Here is a 26848-nt window from a genome sequence, read left to right on the forward strand (position 1 = left end):
CTATCAGTTAACCCAAATGAAATGTCACTGTTACACTTGCTAATCTACAGCAGTTTATTACAACGCAGCGGTAGGTTATGAACCAGGCCAGACTGATGCCTGGGTCCTTTCAGTGTCAGGCAAGAACGACAGATTCAAATGCAGTAAATCATGAGTTTTCCTTCTCTCCTAATCAAGTCCTCTGTAACTCTATTCTGTGAATAAATGAGCCGAGTGAAGAAAACCATACCACATTCATCAATCAGTTGCTTAGTCCCAGGTATCGCTTTCCTAAAGTTACATGCCATCTGGCAGTGGGAGCAGGTTTGCCGGGGCAACTGCTGAGCAAACTAAGCAACCTTTCTGAAGCAGATGGAAATCAAGCAAGGTGGCATGAAAAGATTATATGACGCTCCAAGTCACAGCTATCCTTGGTGATCTCTGTGTCCTTTCTGTCTATCTATCTATCTATCTTGTTTCTGTATTTCCCTTTAACGCTGCTTTTTCATAGGGGAGAAAGAGGAGGCTTGGAGAAGGAAAAGGAGAAGAGAGAGAGGGATTAAAGCAAGAAAAGCAGACATCTTTGTGGCTCTTCAGGGCTGACTGATTAGCTTACTTATGGAGGCTGGTGCGAAGGACGTGGAGAGGAGACTGAGCTCTGACAGCTGATGTTCTTGTGTGGGGTGCTCAGCCTTCAACATTCATGTGCAGTAGGAGTTTTTCAAGCTTCACTACCTCGGCATGGAAGAACTGATGCCCTTTCCCAGCTCCTTGATGTAACCTTACGTCTGCTGTACGTTAGGTTCCATCAACACCAACTGCTAAAAAAATAACCCTTTTATAAGAGGCTGAAGGCTGCAGCAAATCATGCGAGAATGCTAACCCTCTCAATTTTCCAACCTGCCCCTCTGCCAGAGATGACTGCGTCTGTAGCAGCTGCAGGAGAACGAAACGTGGGGCGATGCAGCACCAGCTACAGTTCAGGGACCTATGTTGTAGCTCAAAACTTGCCTTCACTAGCAAGATGATGAGTTGATGGGTGTTGAAGTGGGCTGAGGGTGGGGTAACCTGCCATTTTGCTAGATCTGGTATAGAGGTGGCAATCCTCGGCAGTCAACTAAAACAGTAGTATCTTACACCACCACAGGAAGGCCAGGCTTTTATGTAGGTTTGTTTCGGTAGCAAAGCCAGCTTAACTGAATCATCTGAGTTTTACTATGGGCTTACATTGCAGCGGCATGGGCTCCCTGAGCTGGTGCGATGTATTGTCCAGCACGCGGTCGTGCTGGTGCGACTGCAAGCACAACGTGCTGCCGCGGGTGGGAACGAGCAGTAGAAAATGGGCGATTTGGCAGCAGTGCCTTAACGGGGCTATGCTGCTCAGCACGGACCTTCATCATTAGCCTGTGTGACAAAGTTTTATTGGACCAACTCCATCAGTAAAGGCTGCCTCGTTCTTCACCAATAAAACTTTAAAAGACTTAGTATATTTATTATGCTGTAAGGCTATAACCAAGTTATAAATGTAATCAGGACACCAAACATGAAGATGTTTTAATTTTTTCACATAAAAGGCAGAAATAGCACTCTTCATCTTGCTGGCTCGTCATGTTTTGTCATCGCCAAAGCATCCAACGCCAGGTAAGAAAGACGTTTTGAAGCGTTTTCTGCGGGGAAGGCCGGAGGGCCCCGCCGCCGGCCCCTGCCCCCCGGGCGCGCTGAGGCGGCCCCGCACCGCGCTGCCGGCGGCGCCGCGGACGCCACCGAAGCCCGCCCCAAGCCCCTGACGCACCCCGACGGGCAGCACCTCCGCCCTCCCCCTTCGCGTGCGGACGTTTTTATTAACTATACACCTATGTACACACACACAGGCGGGAGCAGTCCCCGGAGAGGAGTCCGCGCCCGGCCCGGCACCTGCCCCGGCCCGCCCGCCGGCCCGGCCCGCCATCTTCCCACCGCCCGGTGTTTACCACAGCGGCGCCGCCCGCGGCCCTGTCCCGCGGGGAGCCCTTCGCCCCGCCTCGGTCACCGCCACCGCAGGGACCCCCCGGGCACTTTCCGCGGCTTCGGGAAGCCCTTTTCCTTCGGGCGTTTCAGCGGGACGCTTCCTGAGGAGGTGACAATCCCCAGCCCCGCTGCGGGCCGCCGAGCGCGGGGGACGCAGCGCTACCGCGACTACGCGTCCCGGCATGCCCCAGCACCGACCGTGCCTCCCGGCCCCGCGGCTGCGGGCACCACCGCCGCCCTATTGTACTCCAGCCAGAGGAAACCGCACTTCGCTCCGCTCGGCCTCCCCGCCCCCCCCCCCCCGCCTTCCAAGTGGTCCCTTCCAGAGCTCCCTTCGGCGGCCTTCGGAAGGTCCCATCCGTGGGAAACGGGAGGAGCCGGCAGAGCGGGGCGAGGCAGGGAGCGCAACGAAGCTCTCCCTCGAGGCTGGGCCAGCCGGTGATTAGCGTGCGCGGTCACCAGTAGGACGAGGCGGCCGTCAGGAGGAGCCAATGGGCGCGAGGCGGGGGCGGGCCGGCTCCCGAGGCGGGGCGGGCGTAGGAAGCGCCGGAGGAGCGGGAGCCGCGCCTGCGCGGGGGGAGGAGGTGGGGACTTCGTCGTGTCCCTGTGTCGGCGGCGGCGTCCAGGGAGGGTCGGGCGGAGGGAGGGGAGGATGGAGCGGGCGGCCGAGCGGCCGTGAGCGGGGTGGGGAGCCGCGCCGCGCCAGCAGGCCGCGGGGCAGGCCCGGGGGGTGGGAGAGCAGAGGCGAGGCAGGGAAGGCAGACGGGTGACGGGTGCGTGCGGCGGAGGGGGCTCGAGGCGGAGAGCGGGCGGGCGGCCGGGGCTCCCGCTCCGCAGGGCGGCCGGCGGGGCAGGATGAGCCAGGAGGAGATCCTGAGGAAATTCATTAAGCGAGTCCAGGCCATGAAGGACACGGACCACAATGGGGAGGACAACTTCGCCAGCGACTTCATGGTGAGGGGCGGCGGCGCGGCGGGGGGGGCGGGCAGGGCTCCTGCCTCCCCGCGGGGCCGGGGGGGTGGTCTCGCCGCGGGGGCCGGGGTGCCGGCCTGTCCCCGCAGCCCCTTCCCCACCCCCCTGCCAGCAAGGGAGCGTCGGGGGCAGCGCCGCTTCCCTGCGAGCGACCTGCTATTGTGTAGCCCCGGAGCTCGGCCGGCCCCCCCCCCCCGTGCCCCCCACCACTTTTGGAGGGGAGGCGGCCGCCTTCATTTGCCCGTCGTCCTGCCCCCACCCCCCGGGAGGGTTTGTCACCGCGGCCCCCGGCCCCGGCCCTCCGCTCCTCCCGCCGCGGCGGTGGGTGATCGGCTGTTGCAAAATTAAACGGGAGCCTTCCCCCCGCCTCCCCCCCTTCCTTCCCCGAGCAGATAAAGGGGCAGAGGCGGCTCGGGGAGGGCTGCTGGCGCTTCCTCTCCCTTGCAGCCCCTTTTCCCGCGGGGCTGCCCTGTATAATGTCATCTGGGGATAATCGGGCGCTCCCTCCCTCCTCTCCCCCTTTATCTGCCCCTGTAGCCGCCTGCTTGAGAGCTCTCTTCTTTCCGAGGAGATGTGTTAAATGTATTGAATAGTCCTTGGAGGAATATTCATCTTCCCTTCCCGAACATCTCCCGTGGCTCCCCATCCCCCATCGCAGCCCTCCCTCGTCCTTTCTTCCTTCCAGATCAGTTCACCGTCAGCCTTTGCTTAACGCGTGTGCTCGGGGGAAGAATTTATTGGAGAATTAGCTCTTTTCCTGGTTTATTTTAGCTGTTTAATCGGGCTGTTAAAATGTTTGAGGGGATTTATCTTTTGAATAGATGGTCTGAGCTGTGAACAATATTTTTGACTGGGCAGATGTCGCTGGCACTTTTCAATATTGTTTAAACGCTTAATATGAAAATGCAGTTTACCACAGAAGAGCTGAAGATGAGCGGGTTAGTGCCCTCCGTATACACGTATCTTTGTAGCTTGTTTTATTATCTGGTGCTATTTGGGATTAAAACCACATCGCTAGCCCTTTAAGCTGTCAGTCTTTGCTAGTGGTCTGGGAACAACACACACACACAAAAAAAATCTCAATGTAAGTGTGGCATCAGGGATTGTCTGAAATGTGGGGAGGAGGCCACGGATGTTGCGCAAGGCGGAGGGGCGTTGGGGCGTTGGGAGCGCTGGCAGGTCCAGGGGTGGAAGAGGAAGTGGAGTGGACTTTGGGAAGTAACGAGTTCATCCAGGGTGGGGTGGGAGCCCGTGGGAAATCGGCCACGCTCTTTGGGCAGGATTTTGCAAATACTGAAAGTATGCTGCCGAAACATCTGAGCGTGTGGGAAAGGAAGAGAGAAATATGTAAGATGAAGAGCGGCATTGGAGCGATAGGACACTTCTAAATCTGTTTTGCTGAATAGAGCATCTTCACATGACAATTTAAAGGTTAAATACTGTGACAGAGCTGTTTCATTAAGTGACAGTTTTAGTAATATAATTGCTATTAAACACAAACTGACATCTTGTCTTGTACTAATGAGTCCGTCTTGTTCACGTAAACTACATGTGCTTTACAGAAAGGGTGGCCTAGACTAGTGGAAAATGCGGGATTTGTTTAATAGCCTTTATGTTAAATACTTTGTACTAGATCTCCTAACCCAGTTCTACCATTTCATATCTGATAAATAGCCTAATGTTTTAGCTTTGTTATAGTTGAATGATATACAATAGTTTTGTCATCCTTTCTTCTAAGTAGTAGCACCCCTGTATGGAAAAACAGCTTTTGTTTCAATTTCTCTATTTGACACCATGTTGTTTCTATAGCTTTCAACTGTATAGTCAGTAAGCTTTCCCATCACTTTCACAGAGCAGCAAGGAACGAGAATGCTGCTAAAAAATGGGAAAATAGGCTCGTAGGAGCTAGTTGGCAAGGCATTTCAGGAGAAAGATGTATTACCTGAAACAGTGTTAAATGCTTTGGAAGGAATTGCATTCAAAATTTGTTTTGTCCTCTTAACGCTTTCTATTTCAAACTTTCATATTTGATTTTTGCATAATAAATGACAGGAAAACCAGGAAACTAGGATGCTGATCTTTGGCCTTAATATTCACATTAGTCTCAATATTCACCTTCATGTACTAAAGCAGATACAGATTAGTATGGCGACACGAATCATAATTACTGATTTATTTACTTTTTCCACTATGAACATGTTGGGGTATTTTGTTGGTTTTTTGGGTGTGTGTTTTGGTGTTTTTTGGTGTGGTTTTTTTTTGGTTTTTTTGTTGTTTTTTTTTTAAGAGCCATGCTTAGATGCTTTTTAAAATGATTGAAAAGGGAGAAGAAAAGAGAGGTGAAGGGGGTAAAAAGCTTCAGTATTCTGTTTTCTTTAAGATTTAGTAGAGATTTTTTCTTTGGAGGGGAGGAAGTTGTATTTTCTCATTTAAGTGCAGGATGTACTGTTGCTGTTAAGCAGTGGCAAATTCGTGGAATAGGAATTGCTGTTACTCATCACTTCATTTCCCAGTCAAAATGGAATCTAAAAATAGGAACGGAATAGTGGGTGAAAGCAATTGAAAACAATTCTTTATTTTCACATCTTTATTGCTTTTGAATATGTTGAGTAATAGGCTTACAGAATTATATTTAGGCCTGAGTGAATGAACTAAAAGTACTTGATAGGCAGATGCCAGGGAGCGCTGGAAGAGAGGGTCGAGAAGCTAAAGTTATGTGCAGGTAGACTGATTAGTCTGGCTGAATGTTACTGAAATTCCGTAGTGTAGATGACTGAGACTGCTGTTTAATAATGCTATTGACATGCCTGAAAACATGTTCCACTTGGAAGGTGGAAAGTTGATTCCCTCTGCCCCCCTGCCGCTACTTACAAGATAAATTGTATCATCTGGGCCCCAGTAGCAAGTTTGTTACTGGAAATCAAATGTATTTAATTTTAATTACTTTGCACTAGAAAGTAAGCAGGACTTACTAGTAGATCACTTCAGTACTATGGGTGTGCACAATTAGGTTTAAATGAAATGGATAGTTTGAAAACAGTGTATGCTTGCCTGTTTGCTTTGCCGATAAGCATGTATCTGTGGATATAGGGGTAAGTGGCCTTTTTCCTAAAATAATGTAGGTGAGGATTTTACTAGTACGGTTACGATACATCAAAGAGTATACTTTTTCCTTGTTTTCTGCTGACGTTGCTATTTGGGCAAAAGGAAGTAAGTATAGATTGCTTCCTCTTGGTGTTTCATGTTGCATGAATACAACCAGCCTGGTCTAGATTCTCCTTTTCCATAATGAGTGTGCGTCTTGCATTAAACAAGGGGTGGAAGTCAAAGCTCCATATGGAGGTAAAGAAAACAGTTTTTCTAGATTCTAGATTTTAGAAAGACCTGAAAAAATATTTTTTGCCAATTTTAATTTATCTGCAACTAACATATTTTTGTTTTCTTATGCAATAATCTTGACAAAAGCGTTCTGATATTCATGTTTCTGTTGTTTGTCTGATGTAGATTGCCGTTGTTATAGGAGAACTGTGAAATATGAATGGTATAAAGCTTTACCTTAAAAATCAGATGTAATGTTTCAAATGTTCTGTGGTATATGACGGTCTTGCTTAATCTTTTGGGTTATATCTCTGGCTAATTTGTTGTCATGGAACACAGAACGGCTGAAAGTGTTTGTGGTTTTAGCAATGGGTGCTGTGTAGGGGACCCTCAGCTGTTGTTTGAAGGTAGTGGTGTCAAATGATCCCGTCTTAGATCATCAGTCTAAATAATACTGATTTTTAACAACTTTGCAAGGAGTTACTAGGTACCTACATCTGATCTCAGATCTTTTTATACCTTTCATTCAAGATGACATTGGTAACTAGCTCAAACAGCTGAATATTGTGTATCTGTGTTCTGTTCAATCCGTCTAAGCTGAAACCCTTTGGAGACAGTAAAGAACTCTGTGCTATTTTCTAAAGTATGAAAGGGGGCTTGAATGGGTCATAGATTTGAAACAGGTAAAATGGTAGCTCCTATGGTTTTAACCTCTTGATGGTTTTATTTTTGAAATTTTTATTTTTTAAGCACTTGTACCTCATTGTTCTGTGAAAATCCTGTTTAAAAAAAAGGGGAGGTGGAATGTGCTTGACTTCTAAGGATAAAAGCTAAGCTGATCATATGCAGAGCTATGCCAGATGTTATAAAACTTGCCTTCCTTTTTCCTTTTTTTTTTTTTTTTTTTTTTTTTTTTCCCTGGGAAAGTGCATCTTTTCTAAAATGCCTAAGATTACTAAAAATGAATTGGCAATCTAGACTATTCTAAATCGCTGATCAAGACTACTAAAATACATAGTGAAAGTCCATGTACTGATGGCAGTTGTGACATTTATTTTGTTCTAATTCCTGTACATTCTGAAAGAGCGTTAAAGATATCACAAATGGTATATTGAACCATAGCCATAGCGCTTGGGAAACACCTTTCTTAAAAGCTCATCTGTGTATTAATGTGCATTTGTGTAAACCTTTCTGATTCAAATACCGTTAATGCAGCTCTTGAGTATCTGTGAAGATATTTTTCAATGTTATAAGGCAAGCATATAATCTGGAAACTTAGTGAAGCAAGGTAAGAGTATTATATCTCTCTGCATTATTATTTTTAAAATTAAAAAATATAGACATTTTTGGAAATGATGTTTTCTAGTATTTATTTACTTAATGAGTTTCATGCTTGTAGCACATAGTTTGAAACATGAACTCTCAACTTATGCTTTATCATATGTTATAAAATACACACTGTCTTTTCAAGAATAGTAGTTCTTATCTGTTGAGGCTAAACTAGGAAAAATGCTTTGGTAGAGTCAACTAGGTGGTAAACTGTTTCTTGAAACGTCAAAAAAAAAAAGATTTAATTGGTATAAATATAGGTTTGCATGGAATTCTTGTAAATTGGGGGCTTTTGAATGAACATCAACAGTTCTGAGCACTTCCTTAAGTGTGATAGCAAGAGTGATTGCCGTGGAGAAAATGACCCATAAGTATGTTGTACAGCTGATCTGTTATAAGAAACTCTGCTCTTACAGATGTGTTAGTAGGTCATAGACAGCTGTCACTTTAGATATGCTTTGAGCCTTTTTATGATTTCAGAGTAAAAAATGGGTCTGTTACTACTCATCTTCCACATTATGCTTTCCTTTGAGTGTTAATGTATTTTTGAAGCTTTATTTCCATTAACTGTATTTCAGCTAGATGCCGTTAATTTGATTGGGGACCCCCACCCCCCAACAGATTACTTCATTGTGAGCAGTGATAGTCATCCAGGCCATTCATAAAGCTTCATTTACATAGACTATGTCAGGCTGGAGCAATATGATTGAACAGTAATTTCAGTAACCCTTAACTTCAGAGGCTTCTGAAATTTTGTGAAATACTGTTCTTTAAATGTTATACAGAAATACAACTTTCTGTGAACAACCATTCAGTTTAAATATTCAGCTTTTTTGTCCCCTTCTGAGGAAATGAGGGCTGTTCCTGTTGTTTCAAAGATGCCATTCTGAATTTTCATAGGGGCTGTTGAATACAACCACAAAGCTGCTGTAGTGACCCTGGGGTGTAAGAACTTGCAAACTCTGCCTGAAATTGCAGTAGTTCTTTCAGGTAAATAAAACTAAAACACGTCAGTTAGGTAATGCTCTGGGTTGTGTCAAATAGCTTGTGTGGTAGTAAGTTCTGTTTGCTCAGTCTCTAAAGACAGCAATGTGTAAGTCTACTGTTCTTATGGAGTAAAGGGTTGTGTACTGATTTTGCTGCATATTATAGAATTGTTCAGGAGGAGCAAACTGTAATCTTGGCCTTGTCCCTCATGACATCCTACATGCATCCCTAATAATTTAAATAGCGTATCAAATACATACTTTGCTTTTATTCTGATCTCAATCCTACAGTAGCTTTTGCTGTATGTGGTTATACATATATACACATAGATACATATATATAGATATGTCTCATGTGACCATAGTTCATCAACCCTAGACCCTAATCTATAGTTCTGTAGATCTATGTACAAGTAGAGATATATGTATATACCTATGTATAGATCTGGATGTATGACTGTATACTACCCTACTATATGTGTGACTGATTGCTGTAGCAAGAATTTCTTGGTTTGGAGTGTACACAATTTACCTTAAAACTACAATAGGTTCAGGGTATTTTTCCTTGATGTTGTTGTAGCTAAATAGAAGTTATCAGCTCTGCAAGCAGGAAAAGGTTAATCTGAATATCTGCTTATCTAATGTGTATACATTTGCTAATAGTGCAACAGAAGTCTGAGGCTTTTAAATTAATCTTAAAGCCATTAGTTTGTAATAAATGGAAATCCCGTTTGATTTTCTTCACCGTTACTATTTAAGATTCGTTGATTTTGTGTTGTGTACTGCTACAGTTGTACTGCAATATGCTTAGTACATAGGACATTTTGACATAGGGAAAATAGTAATGTACTAGTTAGTGCTGGGAAAAGGTGAAACTATAGTAGTACCTTGAGTACACATTTGTAGAACTGAAATCAGAAGCTAGATGACGTTTTTCTTCTTGGTCTTATAAAACAGCTTTCATTTAGTGAGAGGCATCAGTGTTAAAGGTTGGGCAGGGAATTGAGTAAAGCATAAGTTAATTGGGTAGAGCAGAAGCTCTTTGTGCTGTTAGGAAGTACCGTGCTTGCATCCTGGTATTTGCATCCTGGTGTTTTCCTTGGGCTGTTGTACTCCGCAGTTGCTACCGTTATGCCAGTGCAGGCTCGGATAACTCAGCTGTGTATACTTGCCCTAAATGAAGCATGGATATGCATTTCTGTTTCTGTTAACTAGCATGTGAATGTCACGGAGAGATTAAGCCTTTTGTTTTCCTGCTTCATGTGGCAAAAAAACTTGCCAATATAATCTTAACTCATTAATTATTTGTTCAAATTTGACCAGTCAGAATGTGTTCATGGAAGGAGAGCACAGCTGTTGAGTTTCTGATCCAGAACCGGGAGCCCCCCAGAGAGCGTCCCTATTGTTAGAGTACTGTCGCGAGTCCCTCTACATCTTCGAGAAACAAAATTGTGTTCAGGCCCAATGCCGCTGAGACAGTACAAGTACAAAGCTAGTAGCTTTACTAGGTAAGCTGAGAGTGCAACAGCAAGGTGAGGGGAAGAGCATGATGGAGTCCATCAGACTTTAGGACCATCATTCTGGGTTGGGAGCTGTTGTTTTAAAGTATCTTTGAATACTGATGTCAGGATGTTTCAGTCACTGCAAGGTTTGCATAGGAAAGTTACAGCTCGTATCTCTGAGGGCCTTGTTCTAGCTACCCTTTTGCCATCAGCTTTAGAATGAAAAAAATCTGACACAGCTAAAAAGATGAAGTAGAGAAATAAGTTTCCCAAAAGGTACCAGATAAATAGCGGTATAAATGGATGACCTAGTTTGATTGACCTAATTTTTCCTCCTATCTATCCTCCTACAAACTGATACTTTTAATTTCTTTAAAAGGTAGTTTTATTGGTGGTAATCAATTTGTGGGAAGACTTAAAGGCAATATTGCTCTAATGGAAGGGTCTTTTGAAAGAAAAGCCTAGAAGAATTGAATTATCAGCTGTAAAATGCTGTAGCCAGTTACTTCAATGGGGGAAAGCTATTATAAGAGGACTGAAGCTATGAATGATGTTACCTTGCGGGCTAGATGTGTCATTAGGAACAAAAGCAAATCAAGACACGTTTCATTCATTCAGATTTCTAGAAGGAAGCATTAGTAGTTTTGAAGGAAATCCTACCATGATGCTTCTGACAGTTCATTTCTTGAATTTATTTTACTTCTGAGCTCCCTTAGTCTAGTAAAAAGAATTGAATTGCCTAGTGTTATGAATGTGCCAAGGGCAACTACATTAGTAGACTGAAAGTTTTAAGTGCTGTATGGATAGGTTGGCTTGTTCAATTTTTAATTTGCTATGATATGGAGAAATCCTAACACAGTTGTTAAGTGTTCATAAGTGTATCCATATAATTTAAGGCTCGTTTCTCTTTGGAGGAAGGGCTATACTCTTATTTTTTTACATGTTGGAGAGCAGGCCTTGAGTCTTAAACATTATTGAATTATATTAGTTTTAAGTGTATGATCTTAGCTATGAGTTCTGGTGTCTAAAGTCATGGGTTGGAAAGCATCGGTCTCTAAGGGGAAGTTAACTTAGTTAAAACCATATTGTTTTAAAGAACATATGCACTACTTTAATCTCTTATTTAGATATAATACTGAACTTGTCAATTTTAAACAAACTTTTTTACATTAACTTCCTTCTGATGTAGTCTTGTAAGTTGTAGCTGGTTTTGTTTGTTTTTCTAAGGTCAGAGTACAGCGGTGTCCTCTTGAACAACTTTGCATCTTGCTGTGTTAGTCTGTCTTGCTGTCTTGTCATTCTTACTGCCTCATGTGGATGACATCTGCGTTTTGTTTTTCATCTGAAAACACACAGATGTTTTGTACTCTGTGATCACAGGAAGAACAGCTCTTACGTGGATCATGAGAATGAGAGCAGTTCTTACTTTGGTTTTGGAGAGGTAGATGACCATCTTTCAGCTGTGCAGCAGGGCTACAGTGGGAACAAGGGGCCAAGACTTTTTCTTCTGGACAGCTAATAAAGGACAATCAATGGGAGGCTGAAAAGAATGTGGTACATGAGTGGCATGGTCTCATTTTCCTGCTTTTATTGAGGCTGGGCAGTTAGCACCTCTGCTGTTGTTGCTACCTTTCATATCTGCTGTAGGGTCAGTATCATGGACAAGAAATCCATTTCTTGTGCTGAGCTGGATGTCTGCAGCTGCAGCTGCTTAGACAAGGTTCTAGTTCATGCAAGTTTTGGCTGGACTTCAGAGACCGGTAGCCAGCTACTCACCACACTTGAGAGTTTCAGTGGGCTGTTGTTCCAGAATTTTCATATTGTTTTCCGTAGGGTTTTTTTTTTAATAGATGTTGTCTTTCATTTATGCTAGTATGGCATTACTCCTCTGATAGTTCTTGGAGGACAGCTATCTTTGAACAACTGGGTTCCTAATTCAAAGGATGCTATATGGGCTTCCTGTCTTCAGGTGTTCAAGGAACTTGCCAGTGTAGATTATGCATCATGTTGAAATGACTGATTGCTGTGGGAACTGCACAGCTCTTAAGAAGCCGGAGTGGTGTTCCACTCTGTCCTAGATGTTTCACTTCTTATTTGACTGTATTTGACTCTCTAATGCATAACCCTGTGGTGGAACAGTGCCTTTTTTTCCTCAAGGCACTCAGTGTTCTGGGAGCATATATGGTGCTTGGGTATAGCTTCCTACTTACAGATTTTTCTTATTGGGTTAATTGTCCAGTATTTGCGTGGTCTTACTGCACAAAACTGAGAAATTAATTGACATAAAAAGCAGAACAAACAACGAAAAACAAGTGCTACCAATAGTGCACTGCACTTAGACTGTGGATAGGTTGGGTTTGTAAGTTGATGACTAGCTGCTCTGTGAGTGAGTAAAATTGATCACGGTGGTGCCTCAGTGGTAAATGTATTATGTCCTGCATTTTTGCAGTGCATAGCTTTTTTTACCGCTTTTCCGCATGTAGAAAAGAAGTCTTAAATTTTCCTTTATTTTCTACTTGAATCTTTGCCCTCCTGCATAGGAAGCAGGATTACAACTCTCCCTCATGTATATTCTGATAATTTTAGCAAATAGGTAATTGTTAATTGAAATGAATACAGTTGTCCAGTAGGAGTACTCAAGGGAATCATTTAGCTCAAAATAAAGCTGGAAAATGAAACACTATTCTGGAGGGAAGGGCATATGTAGGTTAGTTTAACTGCTTCTAAAACCTGAGAATTCCCACAGAAATGAATTAATTATAAATTGCCTAGAGGGCAGCACCCCTATTGCACAACCTGCTAAAGGAAGGAAATAATCTCTTAGATATTGTGAGTCTCCCCAGATAGCTCTAAGTATTTGACAGTTTCTTCTAAGACTTCCATTTTTAGTAGTACAGGTGGTTACACAAAGCCACGCTCATTTTTATTATGACCAAATTAAAATGTAAAACTAGTTGTAACTTGTTTCCTGTGAGGTTGCATAAACATAACCATTTGTAAATGTTAATGAACATATAGGGAACTATATGTAAATGTTAATGGAGAAAAATGACTATGATTTTAGGCAGGTAGAAGGATCTTGAAAAGTATTTCAGGCACTCACTGGAATTTATTTTGGTAAAGAAATGAGTTGTTTTATAGATACTTTATTTTTCTGTTACTTCTACTTCACGAAGAGTAGGCTCAGAAGGGAGAAATGTAACTTACGTTGTTTCCTTTAACGGCTTTTTGCTATAAGACTGGAACATGGGAGCTTTGCACTTAAAGCTTTGGACACGAGCCTGTTTTTCAAACTGAATGTTCTGAAGTAAGTTGTCATTAAGCTGGATGTTAAGCCATATAGTCACTCACAAATCAATCTCAACCTTTTATGTTTTCCTTATAAACAGAAGAACTTTTCCAAAGGCTATTCCATAGAACTGCTATGGGAATTGCCCTGATATTATGTAGTAACATTGTTCCAGTTGCTTCTTAAACTGGTGCCAGATATTTTCTTAATATTTTGATTAAGATGATTAAATTTGAGCTTTAATTTCTTTTCTTTGTTTTTTTTTTGTTACAGTGGAAATGCAGCCTGCAAACTGTTTAGGATGTCAACTTCCTATTTTTCTTGTTCTGAAAAGAACAGGTAGAAACTTGAATACATACAACTGTGGCAGAGAGGAGCCTAGTTGTATTTCTTACACATTACAGAAATCTATAAGCTATTAATAAACGATTTAAATTGAGAGACCAATAGCACTGAAAAAATGTGTGTATCCTAAAGTCAGCAAGCTGTTGCCATAAATCCATGTATAAACTGTGATTTCCTAAAGGAAAATAATACTTACTGCTAAAATGCTAGCCAATCCCATAACTAATTCTAATATGGAATAGCCAGAATGAGAGCTTACATTTGGTAATTTATACATTATTAAACACTATAGCATTTTTGGTGCAAAGCTATAGCAATGTATCTTTCTGGCACACCATTTTAAAAAGCACTAGCACTGTTTAAGTTGGTGATTGTGTGAAAATGAAGCCAGCATCCTTTTGTACAGTCTTGTAGCATACATAATAGGCTTCCCTTCCTGTATTCATAAAAAAAAGTATTCCATGTCTGGTAAAGTAAGGCAATATGATCATCCAATGAAGAAAGTATGTGGATATAAAAACCTCAGTGATGATATTTTCAGCTCTTATGTCTGGAAGTTATCTTCATCCATATTAAGTGTACATCAGGCCAGGGTGCGTTTAGAAGTGAGAAAAGTAGCAATGAAGTGAAAAGGGAATTCAGTGCAGGGATATAGTTAAGTAGCGAACTGATTTCTTTCTAGAGAGACAGTACCTTTGAACTAAACATGACCATGATTTTAGTCAGGTAAAGGACCTTGTATGGCATGTCAGGGAGCCACTGGAATTGGCTTAAGCAAATAAATGCAAAATGAGTTCCTTCTATTCTTGCATTTAAGTGCCATGTCCTATAGATTTTATGGGGTCACCGTATTATTTAACACTTTAAAACCTCCAGATCTTGATCCTGAAGTCAGGAGTTTCCTGAGTCATGTACTGATGGTGTAGATTTTTCAGGTGTTTCTTGCAAATTATTCCAAGACAAGTGATAATAACACAGCAGACAATATTTACTTACAAGATTTGTATGATTTTTTTTTCCTTTCCCCGTTAACAGATTCTTGCTAGTATGGTATTGGAATTTAGCGTTGACTGGCAACAACTGAGAACATCAAATGTTCTGTTTGTAGGAATGTAGCTTACCAATTTTATATGCTTGAACCGAAGATTTGTTTGGATAGAGATCACAACCTTCTCTCCTTTCTGTGGTAGGTCAGCTTAATGAGTATATGATTGTCATCTTGTGTGGAAAGTTAAGCATATAAAACCTTTTCGTTTATAAACTGGGCTTGAGAGAACCTTCAGAAGAAAGTTGGGGAACTTTGCTTATGCAAGTTGTATTGTGAATTTTAAGTGTATCTCAAATGCCATGGAGGAAGGATTTTTGCAGAAGAAAAGATAGAAGAAAACTTGCTCGTGTGGGCTTCCTTTTGCATTCATACTGCTGTCTTTTGATTTGTCTTTAGCTTGTTGGATCCAGCTTCTGGACATTGTATAAACAGGATACCCTTTAGGAATTCTGCATTTATGTCAGCTAGTAGTTGAATCATCCTTGCAAAGTGTGTAGTTTTCCACTGGGCATAGTACTTCTGTCAGATCTTATGCAAATTGCAACATGTATTTTTTTTGATTCAACCATATCAACTGATCTATCTCAGATATTTTGTTTTCATTTTGCTTCTCTCTCTTTATGGTTGTTTTTTTTCTTTATCTTTCTTCCCTCCCTTTTACTCCTGTGCTTGTGCTACTTTATCCCTGTACTGCTAGAATGATTTCTTTATTTTTTAAACCATCAGCTGTTACTGGTTTTGGAAGACAGAGGCCATTGCATGATGAGTGGAAAACTGTGTGAATAAGTTAAATATCTTTCTTCAACTTTGTCTTTACTTTGCTTTTAGACTGGAAGCTCTTCAGAACCAGCATTAGCTTTATATAGGTTGTTATGGATTTAATGAACTGAAGGCAAATGGTTTGTCTGTAATGTAGTTTGGTACCTTTTTAAGCTGTGCAAGCATTGATTGGTCAATTGTTGGGTTATAATAAGAGGTAAGGTATATGGGTGGATTTTTTGTTGGTTTTTTGTTTGTTTTGTTTTAATTCAATAGTCAGAGTAGAACTGGCTGGTCTACTTGAGTCTGGTTTTAAATTCAGAACAGAATAGCTTAGCCACATTTTATTGGCTTTCTTATCCTCTTAAAGAGAAAGTTAAGTTTGCAAATGTTGCCTAGCTCTGATAATCAACATTTTTTAATAAGTAAAAATCTTGGAAGAGTGTTAGCTCTGGACAATGGGGCAAGAAGCCTGGGAAGCAGGACAATGAGGCTTAACCAGCCTGGTTAAGGGCAACTGCAAGGATTGAAAGGGTTTCTCCAAAGCTGTTTTGAATGTAACAGGCTGTTTTCTCTCCATGTCTGAAAGTTGGGCTTTTTTGATTCTCTTTGGAAATGGTGTTTGTAAGAATCATCATGCAGACTGTTTCTTATGAACTTTCATGTTATGATTTGCTCATTTCACCAGAATTAATATTCCAGGGTTTGTACTGGACCAGGAAATAGTGCTTATGGATCCCCCTCCTCAGAAGAGGAACTGTAGTACTGAACTATTGTCTAAGCTCGGTTATTACAGAGATTCCTGGAGACCAAAGCCTAATTCGAGTATCTTGAAATAAATCATGAAATAGAATCATAGAATCGCTAAGGTTGGAAAAGACCCTTAAAATCGAGTCCAACCGTTAATCTAGCACTGCCAAGTCCACCACTAAACCATGTCCTCAAGCACCACATCTACCCGTCTTTTAAATACCTCCAGGGATGGAGACTCAACCACCTCCCTGGGCAGCCTGTTCCAGTGCCTGACTGCCCTTTTGGTGAAGAAGTTTTTCCTAATATCCAACCTAAATTTCCCCTGGCGCAGCTTGAGGCCATTTCCTCTCATCCTAGATCTTCCTAAATGTTGATCCTAAATGTTGAGTCCTGACAGCTACAAGGGATGCAGTCAATATTCAGAGAGAATAGCAGTGCAGCTTGCATTGGGGTCATGATGCAATCTTCTAGTAAGTAGCGTGTACTTGAGTGTTCTCACATAATGTACTATTCACCATAATGCGTCTATAAGAAGCACTTGCATCCTGATAAGACATTGTGATACTTCACTGCTCCTGTGAATTAATTCACTTTGGCTGTAGAGTATGTATTTCTGTATTTTGCATTTTAAAGCCAGGACTTAGCAATCCTGTATGTCTCATCCTATTACTTGTCATGCAGTTACTGTCTCTTTAGAACAAACGTGTATTCCTGTCTGGGCTTATTAGCATTAATAGCTGTTCTGGTTACCCAGTGGAATACTGATGCACAATGCTAGCAACTGGGAATGAGAAGAAGGTAGCCTTTAAGGGAAGGCACAATGCAAGGATTAAAGAGGGCATTGCTTTAGAAAAATGCTACTGTTCCTTAAAGTCAAACTGCAGCAGACATTGGGGTTGAGGTTAAACTTAACTGACGCGTTGGAAATAAATTGAGATCTTAAAGCTATTGATTTTGTTTGGAATGCTGCCACTTCCATCAAGGGTAAACAAAATTGAGAAACTTGGTTTGTGTCCTACTTATAGTGTGCTTAAATAGTTCTCCTTTTAGTAAGTGCAGGGAGTTCTGATATTTGGAAAGGGTCATTGTTTCTCCCCAATCCAAACCGCATGCAATATCTAGCCTATTTCCTAGCTACAAATGCTGCAATGGGCAGTCTTCCACATCTGTAGGAATTTAGAAGTTTGGGGTTTTTTCTGACTAAACGCATGTCTGTTTCCACACTGAAAAGCAAGTCACGTAGTTTTCATGGCTGGAAGGAGCAGTACAACCTGTTCCTTTTAAATTGTTCAGTGCTATGTAGCCTCACTTTCCCAGTTGTTCTTTTTTTTTTCTTGTATAAGAAAGAAACCCACACTTTGCTTGTTTTTAGTATTTCCTATTTTACTTTGTAAAACTGTAGAGTCCATTCTTTCTTATCTAGCCTTTCCCAAGAGTGGCTTTGATAGACCTGAGGAAGTAACTTTGGTAATGCAACTTTCCTCATTTGCTGTATTTCGTCTACTTATTTTGTCATTCTGAAAAGCCATGGCTAGTGGTTTCACAAACTTAAATTTCCATTATCTAAAAGTGTAATCAAGTGTTGATTCTCCAATTTTAGATCTGTGAGTTCAATACTCAGTAAAATGTTACACAGTGTAATTTTTCTTGAGGGAGGTAAAAAAACATCTTGATGGAGAATGAAGCAGTGAAGAGTAAAAGTTAGGAGGAAGCTATTCAAAACCAGGAGTTTCTTTGTGGAGATTGCATTGCGTTTTAGTAAGCTAAAACAGGAAGGTATTTGTAGCTTATTTGTGTGCAGGTTAGCAGCCTGCTGCGTTGTCTCTGAGTAACGTATGTTGAGCAATATACTGAGTTGAAAGAGACAGTGAAAATGTGGAAGAAGCTCTGCTTGTGCCAGGAACTGTCACCAATATTTTACAGTGAAACAAGGCCTGACTCGGGGCTCTGCAGGCAGTGGGCTTTGTGATGCTAATCCACCCGCTGCATCTCTTCTGGTGTGTCCACTGAGTCACCTTGTTAATTCTGGGGCTTTGCTGAAATGGTGTCCGGTTTTCCAGAATTAGAATGTGAATTTGACCACAACTGTAGTATTTTCTCAGAATCTTTTAAAATGTATCTGTAAACAGAGAAAAGATGAATGCTTCATTTAGTATTGAGCAACTTTCCTGGTCCTAGATGGGCAAGTGTGGGCTACAGCCAGTGTCAGGAGCAAGTTGCTATAAGACAGTGTTTGCTTTGATATGGGGAAGGAATGGCAATAAAGGAGATTAGTGGTTTACAGAATAAGATTAAAAGAAAGAGAATTGGAATAAAAGGAATAAGAGGTGGAAAACTGTTAAACTTGGTGCAATGGTTAAGTGATTGATATGTAAAATCTGAGTATATAAATAGCTGTTGTCGTTTATGTTAACTATTGCCTCTAATATGGTAAAAGCAGTCCAGCTAACCTTTGTCTGTAGGGGTGAGTATGAAACTCTGTCCTGGTGATAGTTCATTTTACCAGAAGTTGAACAATCTTGCATTGATGAAGAAGCATGGCTCATACCAACCTTAAAAAAACCCCAAAGATACAGAAGTAGGAAATCCCTCTATCCATATCTTATAATCCTGTAGATCATCAGAAACTGTCCTTTCCTGTATTCCATTTGTTAGCTTTCGTAACATACAATGGAAAGAAGCAGATGAATAGCAGTTTATGCACTTATGGTTATAGCTAGAGGGAAACTTATAAAATCTGAAGTATGCCATAGGGTTGGATCCAAAGTGGTTACTTGCCTTTCCCTAAAAGATGGAAAGGCCTAGAATATACTTTTGCTATTTTATCATACTTTTGCTGATTTCTTAAAATAAGAAACTTGTGATTTCCATCAATCCCACTAATCCATTAGTATTTGTAACTTACAGGGTTTTGATGGTATCTAAATATTTAAGTACATAATAATTATTAAATACAAAATAATTATTAAATCAGAATTAATAAAAGTAAGTACTGCTTTGTAAAGGCTACTTGTATGCTGAGGTGATGGGCTTCTTAGTTGAACACAGTTCAATTGATAATTCTAATTGTGGTGTTTGGGACAAAGGAATAATATGAATGAAATTATCTTACGCTGTCTGGAAAGGATCTCAAAATGTTATAAACATTTTTAATTCTACTTTTTTTTTAGTGATGTTAAAATTAGAATCTGCCACACATAGTACAGTAGGTGTATTCATAACTGGGGAGAAAGATGAGTAGGTGAATCTACAGACCGGTTATGTTGGTGCTGGGTACGCCTGTATTTGACCAACCAATAATGTCAGCACGGTGGATGAAGATACGGTGTAAATAAGACTCACAGGAAATGTTGCCAGAGTTGGAATTTGGCCAGGATGCTCCCCTTATTGCCTTTGTTGCTGTTAAAGGACCACTTGTTCATTAAAATTATCAAAAAAATTACCTTGGAAAGAGATGGACTAGCAAGCACAGTATTCTTGTAGCACATATATGCACATGGGAAGAAAAACCTAGAGTTATTTCCATATCGAGGGCAGCCTTCTTGAGATTTCCTTGGGCTCACAGCATAAAAGCAAAAGGGTAAAACTGTCTGAGACTTGCTCAGGCAAATAGGAGCTGGGTAGAAGCCAGACAGTCCCTTAAAAATAACTTGGTTATAAAACAATGAACAGTTAAAGTGATCATAACTACAATTGTGGTGTTTGGGACAAAGCGATAACATGAATGAGATTGTATTATGCTGCCTGGAAAGGATAAAAAAGAATCTCCTGTGCATGGAGCAATAGGTATTTTCTTAACTGGGGGGAAAGATGAGTAGATAAATTTTAGGATCATATGATACTATATGGTTTCTTCAGAATATAAAAAATGCTGTAATGTGACAAAGCAAATGTACGCCTAGTCTAATACTTGATTCTGACTGGTGGATACTGAGAGAAGGAATGTAAGAAATGAAACAAGGCCATCCTCCCAGTTTCTCTCAGTGGCAGATCCTGAGTAGAAGCCCCCAGACTGTGTACATGGGAGCAGCAGGCTGGCAATCGCAGGACACCAGGACCCACCACTGCTCTATTGGCAGCCAGGGTAGCGGCAGGTACTGCTACCTGGCCTGTTTAAACAGGCCCTGTGCTGCTTGCAAGTGTTTTACTTTTTTAGCTCTGTATAATTTCCTTTCGTTCAACTTCCTCATTTTCTTTTTTTTTTTAAGTTCCTATTTCTAAAGGAAAAAGTTGTGGTGAATTTTTTTTAGCCTTCTCCTGTCTGGCAAGGACACCAGATATAAGTATGCAGTAACTATAAGTGGATTTTCTGGAGCTGTCTTTAGCCAAGTCCTGAGCTTGCTCAAATCTACTTCAACATGTTTTTTTCTTGCTGGGGGATGGAGTGAGAGAGTTCTCTGGCAAATTGATCTGATATCTTTAAAAAGAAAGACATCTGTACTTTGTACCCCGTCCAAAATTCTTAGTTTCTTATTTTTCAGCTTCATAGCCTTCCCAATCTCCTCCACAAGAACCACCAGGTTTCTTGTGTGTGCTACCACTACTGTGATTGCTTCCTTGATAGTATAGGCCTTATTTAAATGCACCCAGGATTGTATATGTTATAGAAACTTAGCTTGATTTTTCTCACCTTCCTCTTGTTTGTCTGCCTGCTTTTGTAATGCATGATGTTGCTTCCCCTCTGGCATGACCTTGCCCGTCAGTCCTCTATAATTTGTGGAGTGGCATTAGTTTCCCAGTGTGTGGTCCTGCTGACAAGTTTAACATTCCTTTTATATCCGTATTCTCCTTTTAGACTCAAATTTAGACACCCCTGGTCAGGCAGTTGGACTTGGTGATCATTGTAGGTCCCTTCCAAATGAAATATTCTATTCTATTCTAAATTTATAGTTTAATATCTAGATTTTGTGCAGGTGAATAGGAACACCTACCCATTTCTTCCTGCAACAAGCACTTAATGTGCCTGAACTTTGACTTCTGCTCTGTCCTTTATTTAGGGTGTGGTGTTTTCATGCCTATCACAGAGGATTCCACGCTGTGCTATAATAATTTATTCTATTGCTTCTGAGCCTAAGCCCCTTTAGCCCTGACTGAATTTTGGTAGAAGTAGAGCCCTTTGCTGTGTCTAGTAGGTTTTTTTGTCCAAAAGTGTTGTTTTGTGTTTTGGGGTATTTTAGGAAATAGGAAACAGAAATACCTTTACCTTGCAGCCTTTTTATCACTCATTTTCAGTGTGCCTTAGTATCTATTGACCAATGTGCTGTACTTTTAATCAGTAATGTTGCATGAAACAGCTCTTGGCCTTTAGCCTCTTACCTTACTGGCTAAACTTTGTGTTGAGGACTGTATTTATGTGCTATGTCTGGCATCCACAAATGTTACTGTTGCTGGCTGCTTCTGTTGTGGCCCAGGTGATGCTCAGGGATGTTTTACAAGAATTTCCTCTTTTACAGTTGACCTGGTAACCAAGGAATATCAGCTGCCTTCTTTTCGTTGGGATCCAAGAAGGTTTTCCTCTGCCCAAGAGGACACTGACATCTAGTGGATGGGTTCCACAGACACAGGGCAAGCAAACTGCTGATTTAAGGCCGTCTTTCTTCTGGACTCTTACCTAAATTTTGCTTTCATTTACAAATAACTCCTCAGGGTTGTTTGGAAGAAGAAGGGGGGGGGAAAAAAGCCTAGCCAGTTTCGTGTAATTTATGGGGTTTAAGGATTAAGGGTTGTGCAGTCGAACTGGTTATTTTTTGTTGGCAGTGGGTTTTTGGTTTTTGCTCAGTCAAGTTGCCTGCATGTGAGCCTCAGATACTTGTAATAAAATGATTTAAGATATTGCATTCCCCAGTTGTCCTCCCAGCCTGTGAAGAAGATAACTTACCTGTGTAGCAAAGCAAGCAGAGGCAGATGTTCCAGCTTCTCACCTCTGAGACAGATAGTGCCTCTAAGTCGCCTTTGGTTCTGGGCCTGTCCTTTCAATGAAACTTGAAGCCTAATAACACGTGGTAGTGTTGCTTTGCAGCTTGTCTCAGACATCTGTTAGTTTAACTGGGAACCGAGTAGCAGGAAATTTTAACAAAAACACAGTTTTTCTAGAATGTTCCTAAGCAGAGAACAGTGCTTACATATCAAACTTTCAGAAAATGTTCATCAAAACATTAGTATTGCTTTAAAGACAAAAATAGCCATTTCATTTGAATTAATAAAATCCAGATTTCTTTATCAAAGAAAATAAACATTGCATAAAACTTTATAGTTTAATAGTTAAGCATGGCATCTTCTGCTATCAGAGACAGTTGACGTGTACCAAGTAAATCCTTGTGCCTGTGAGCAGTTAATGCCATTGTTGCAGATTATTCTTTGATCTCTGAGGGTTTAAGTCATTCTGCACTAGTGTTCGTTAAACAATAATGTACTGGTTTTGGATTTGTTGACCAACTAGTAACTTTCTAAATGAAGTTAAAACAAGAGACAGTTTCAAGGCACTTAACTTATGGCTTAAAATCAGAGGAAGTCTTTCAGGCCTCATTTAACAGTGGAAGAGTCAGAGAAAGTGTAGACTGACAGTGCTTAGAATGAGGGTGTTAGACTTAAATGTTTGGTGACAGCCTTTAAAAAGGAAAATATTGCTTCCTTATCCAGAGAGAATACGGAATTTTTTGCTGAAAGATGCTAAGATTATTTTACTGTGTGCTAGCATTCTTTGGTTATAGCGAACGCATCCCCAAGTAGAACCAGACTATTGCAACTAAAAACATTAACACAAAATTGAATTCATGTTTTATATGAAATACCAGAAAATAAAATGTAAAGGCTACTAACACTTTTTCTGTGCTAAAGGGCACTCATGCGATGCAAGCAATAGATGACGTAGAATATGAATCTTTGTCATAAGAGGAAAACTTAGTAATTTCAGGTTGAATCAGTTTTATTAGTATCAGACCATGAAGAAAAGTAAGAACATACAGTCCCTCAAAAAAGAAAAACGACAGCCTCAGTTGACCCATTATTTTAATTAAGAAGAACGAAGAAAAATAACTGTTTTCTCCTGTTGGCTGTTGAGAATTTTTATTGTTTGATCTCTAGAAATATTCCAGCATGCGGGACTTGCTACTGAATACAACCAGTTTATCAGTAAATATCCGGTGTCTTTATTTCCTTGATGACTACTGCAAACACTTATTAGTTGTCACTTAGTTAATTTGCATTTGTGTCTCCTTCACTGTCAGCTTTTAGTATACAACTTTATTTGGCATTTTTTAAGTTTAGTCTTATTTCTTTTACCCTGAAAGTCTGCCTGCTTGCTTTGTGTAATATTCCCACCTTCCCCTCTTATTGATTGTTTTCTAGTTTTGTCATCAAACGTCTGTTAGTGTGCTCTGCTTTTCATGAGAAGTCATGAAGGAAAATGCCTGATGGGCCTGGGAAGTTTTCTGAGAAACTCCACTTGTGAAATTTCTCCAGTCAGATGATGTTTTTTTTTCAATTTTTTTCCTTTTAGAAACAGTCTAAAGAGACTCTTGTCTTGCCTGAATTCTTGTAAAAATTCACATACTCTTCTTTTGAATTGGCACCATATCAAGTACTTTCTTGAAGCTCAGATTAGAACAGCTTCCTTTCCCAAGAAAGGAAGTGGAATCTTATTACTTTGTCATTTATTCCACATAGATGAGAATTATAGATAAAGATCTTGAGGCTGGATCTGAAGGTATTCCTGTGCGTTTCTGAAATACCTGGAAGTAAATCTATCATCTAGAACCTAGGGGCATCGAATAAAGTTGTTTGTATTTCAGATAGAAAAAACTTAATGAGGGTTCTCTGTTTACCAAACAAACTATCCACTTCTGTGTTCTGGATTGTAAATATTCAGCTTTTTAAAGTGATGACAGTTGAGGGTTATTTTAAATTTATCAGCAGCTTGATTGACAAGGCACTTGCCTGAACCAGATTCATTTTACCAGTTGACTTTAATACATTTATATTTGTTGAAACTTGGCACTGTAGAAGGACTGTATTTTGCAAATTAGCTGTGTAACAAACATAGCCTGCAGGGTACAAACATCAATGAGAGGCTACTTTAGAAACCTTTATATGATTGAGTATATACTTCATATGAGGTAAACATTTCTCTGCTCTTCAAAATAGAAGAATTTCAGAAGTAATTACATTATAAATGTAATAAAGGCATCCAACAAACTGTTTGGAAATTAATTTAAAGTTTGACTTGCAGCTTTGGTGTACAAAAGGCAATAAAATGTATAGAAAGGCTTTATTATAGAAATATCAGGGATTTAGGTTCTCAACGCTGGTTTTAAAAGAGGACATACGCAATACATGTTACTTGACTCTTCGGTTTGATGCGAACTTTTACAAGTCTTCAGAATTAAAATTTTCCTGTTAAACTTCAAACCATTTGATTAAAACAGTATTTTAATTTACTTTTTAGTAACTTCACTGTAGTATTCTTGTCTCTGGGTGTTCTAACAAAATTATGATATAGGGCTGCAGAAGAGACAACTATTTCTTTTGCTAGTCACTTTTGGGTTTGCGTGGCCTGAGAATACTTGTGATTAAGGTTACCATGGAACTTCGAGTGTTAATCATAGAACTGTATAATGCTTTGGGATGGAAGGGACCTTTAAAGGCCATCTAGTCCATCCTCCCTGCAGTTGGCAGGGACATCTACAACCAGATCAGGTTGCTCAGAGCCCCATCCAGCCTGGCCTTGAATGTTTCCAGGGATGGGGCATCTACCACCTCTCTGGGCAACCTGTTCCAGTGTTTCACCACCCTCATCATGAAAAAATGTATGTCAAACAATATATTTGAAATTGTTATATTAGAGAAAAACCACAGCCTTTTCCTTTTTTTGAAGGAGCTTGTTGAACAAAATATGAGGAAAATAAGAAACATTTTCTGTGTGAGTGGTAGTACTACAAGGTTGTAGAAGATGCTGCGTATATGCCTATATTACTTTTGTAGAAGAGAATTGCATATGATATAGCATGTGTGGAGAAGGTTTAAGGATTTTGTTTTTAAATTCAGCAGAAACAAACTAAATGGTAGAGTTTATATTGTTCAGGCATTTAGCAGTGTTACTTCTAATTCCTGAATGTTCAGCCATTAAAACAAAAACTTTAATGGAGTGGAATAATCTAAAATCATGCTTATGAATAACTTTGTTTCTGTACTAGCCATTGCTGCTTTGGTTTTGTTTGAGTAGTTGCTTTATAGCTCTTTCTGCTGGAATTATGAGAATTTTGTTGGCCATTGCATTCTCTGTTCTATCTCTTTTTGAAACCAGAATTGACATAATCTGGTTGGAAGGTGTGTGCTTTTGAACGGACAGGGACACATTTGTTAGGGAAAAATTGACGGATACTACAAATACAAATAGTTATGACACAAAATTCTTTTGCGTATCCATAAATATTTTGCTGGTTATTAGCTAGGGTTATTACAGTTGAAATCTTAATACACGTTTGTATCTTTAATGAGGCTACTTCTTTCTGGCTCTTAAAATGCTATTGAACTTCATCATAAATGGCCTCTTTATAACTAGCACATTCCTTGGCTTCCAGACTCAGCCTCAAAGAAGGGGTGAAAATAGTTGTAAGCATGTTTTCTCCAGTTAGTGGAAATCTATTTTCTATTTGATAACTTCTCTTTCCCTTTACATTCCCTTATATATTCCCTGTGTATACACTACTGCATGGAAGCACTGATTCAGTGCTTGTCAAAAGTTTTCTTTTTTGTGTTTATGTCTGGAAATGTTTTAGATTGTAGTTTTTTGGAGGGGGAATAGTTGTTAAAACCTTGTGGGTGTTCTATTTGCCAATTATGAACTAACATAACTATATTAGCAGTATCCTAATCTTGCCTGCTGAATACTGGGGGTTCTAAACTACTGAAATTCTCTACAGATACTGTATTTCTATACAAGGGTCAAGCCTGCTCCTGAAAAAAAAAAGTTAGATGTCTGGGGAAAGATAAAACTGGTGTATTTTTATTGGAATTGCTTGCCTGTCCAACATTAGCATATTTAACACTGAACGCATGTCATCGCGTAGCGATTCAACTGTGTGCTAACGGATGTCACGTAACTGAAAGGAACAGCACCTTTGAGTTCTAGAGATGTTTCTTTAAGGTAATTTGGACCGAAAACCAGATCTCAGTTGCAATGTTTCTTGACCGTACAAACAGCTATGTTTTTTACCCAGAGCATTTGTTGGGCTCCAGCTTTTCAGCTTAAAATCATTCTCGGTGAAAGTCTTACAGGGCAGGATCTCTGTTTCAAATAAATCGGCAAGACCTAGCTGTTAAAAAGCCATGATGCCTTTTTGGAAGGCAGGACGTAACAGCTATAGCAGACTTTTTTTTGGGGGGGTGCAGATTTATTAAAAGGCTTTAAGACTACTCTCCTGTGCCTTTATTTATGGCAGCTTTGGTAATGGGGGACCAGCAGGTAGGAAATTCTAGTTTACTTCTGTTGGAGTGAAAGCTCAGTGTTTCCTGTTTCAGTTGCGGTGCTTTTTTTTCCACCTAGTATGAATTGGGCTGAAAA

At 40.5% G+C, this 26848-nt stretch overlaps 1 protein-coding gene across 3 annotated transcripts in view; it reads left to right on the top strand.

Annotated features, from left to right (window-relative positions):
* The first annotated feature begins 2669 nt into the window (after positions 1 to 2669).
* Positions 2670 to 26848, top strand: part of PTPN12 (protein tyrosine phosphatase non-receptor type 12) — an 86338-nt gene continuing 62159 nt past the window's right edge. The window contains exon 1 of one of the 3 annotated variants that reach the window (XM_082310683.1): positions 2670 to 2940. In XM_082310683.1, the coding sequence (XP_082166809.1) occupies positions 2842 to 2940 (99 nt within the window). In that variant the 5' untranslated portion in view covers positions 2670 to 2841. The remainder of the gene's footprint in view (positions 2941 to 26848) is intronic. The other 2 variants (XM_082310682.1, XM_082310680.1) reach the window with 2 other exon arrangements.

Source organism: Platalea leucorodia, assembly GCF_965183815.1.
Source record: "Platalea leucorodia genome assembly, chromosome: 4".
Taxonomy (NCBI): domain Eukaryota; kingdom Metazoa; phylum Chordata; class Aves; order Pelecaniformes; family Threskiornithidae; genus Platalea; species Platalea leucorodia.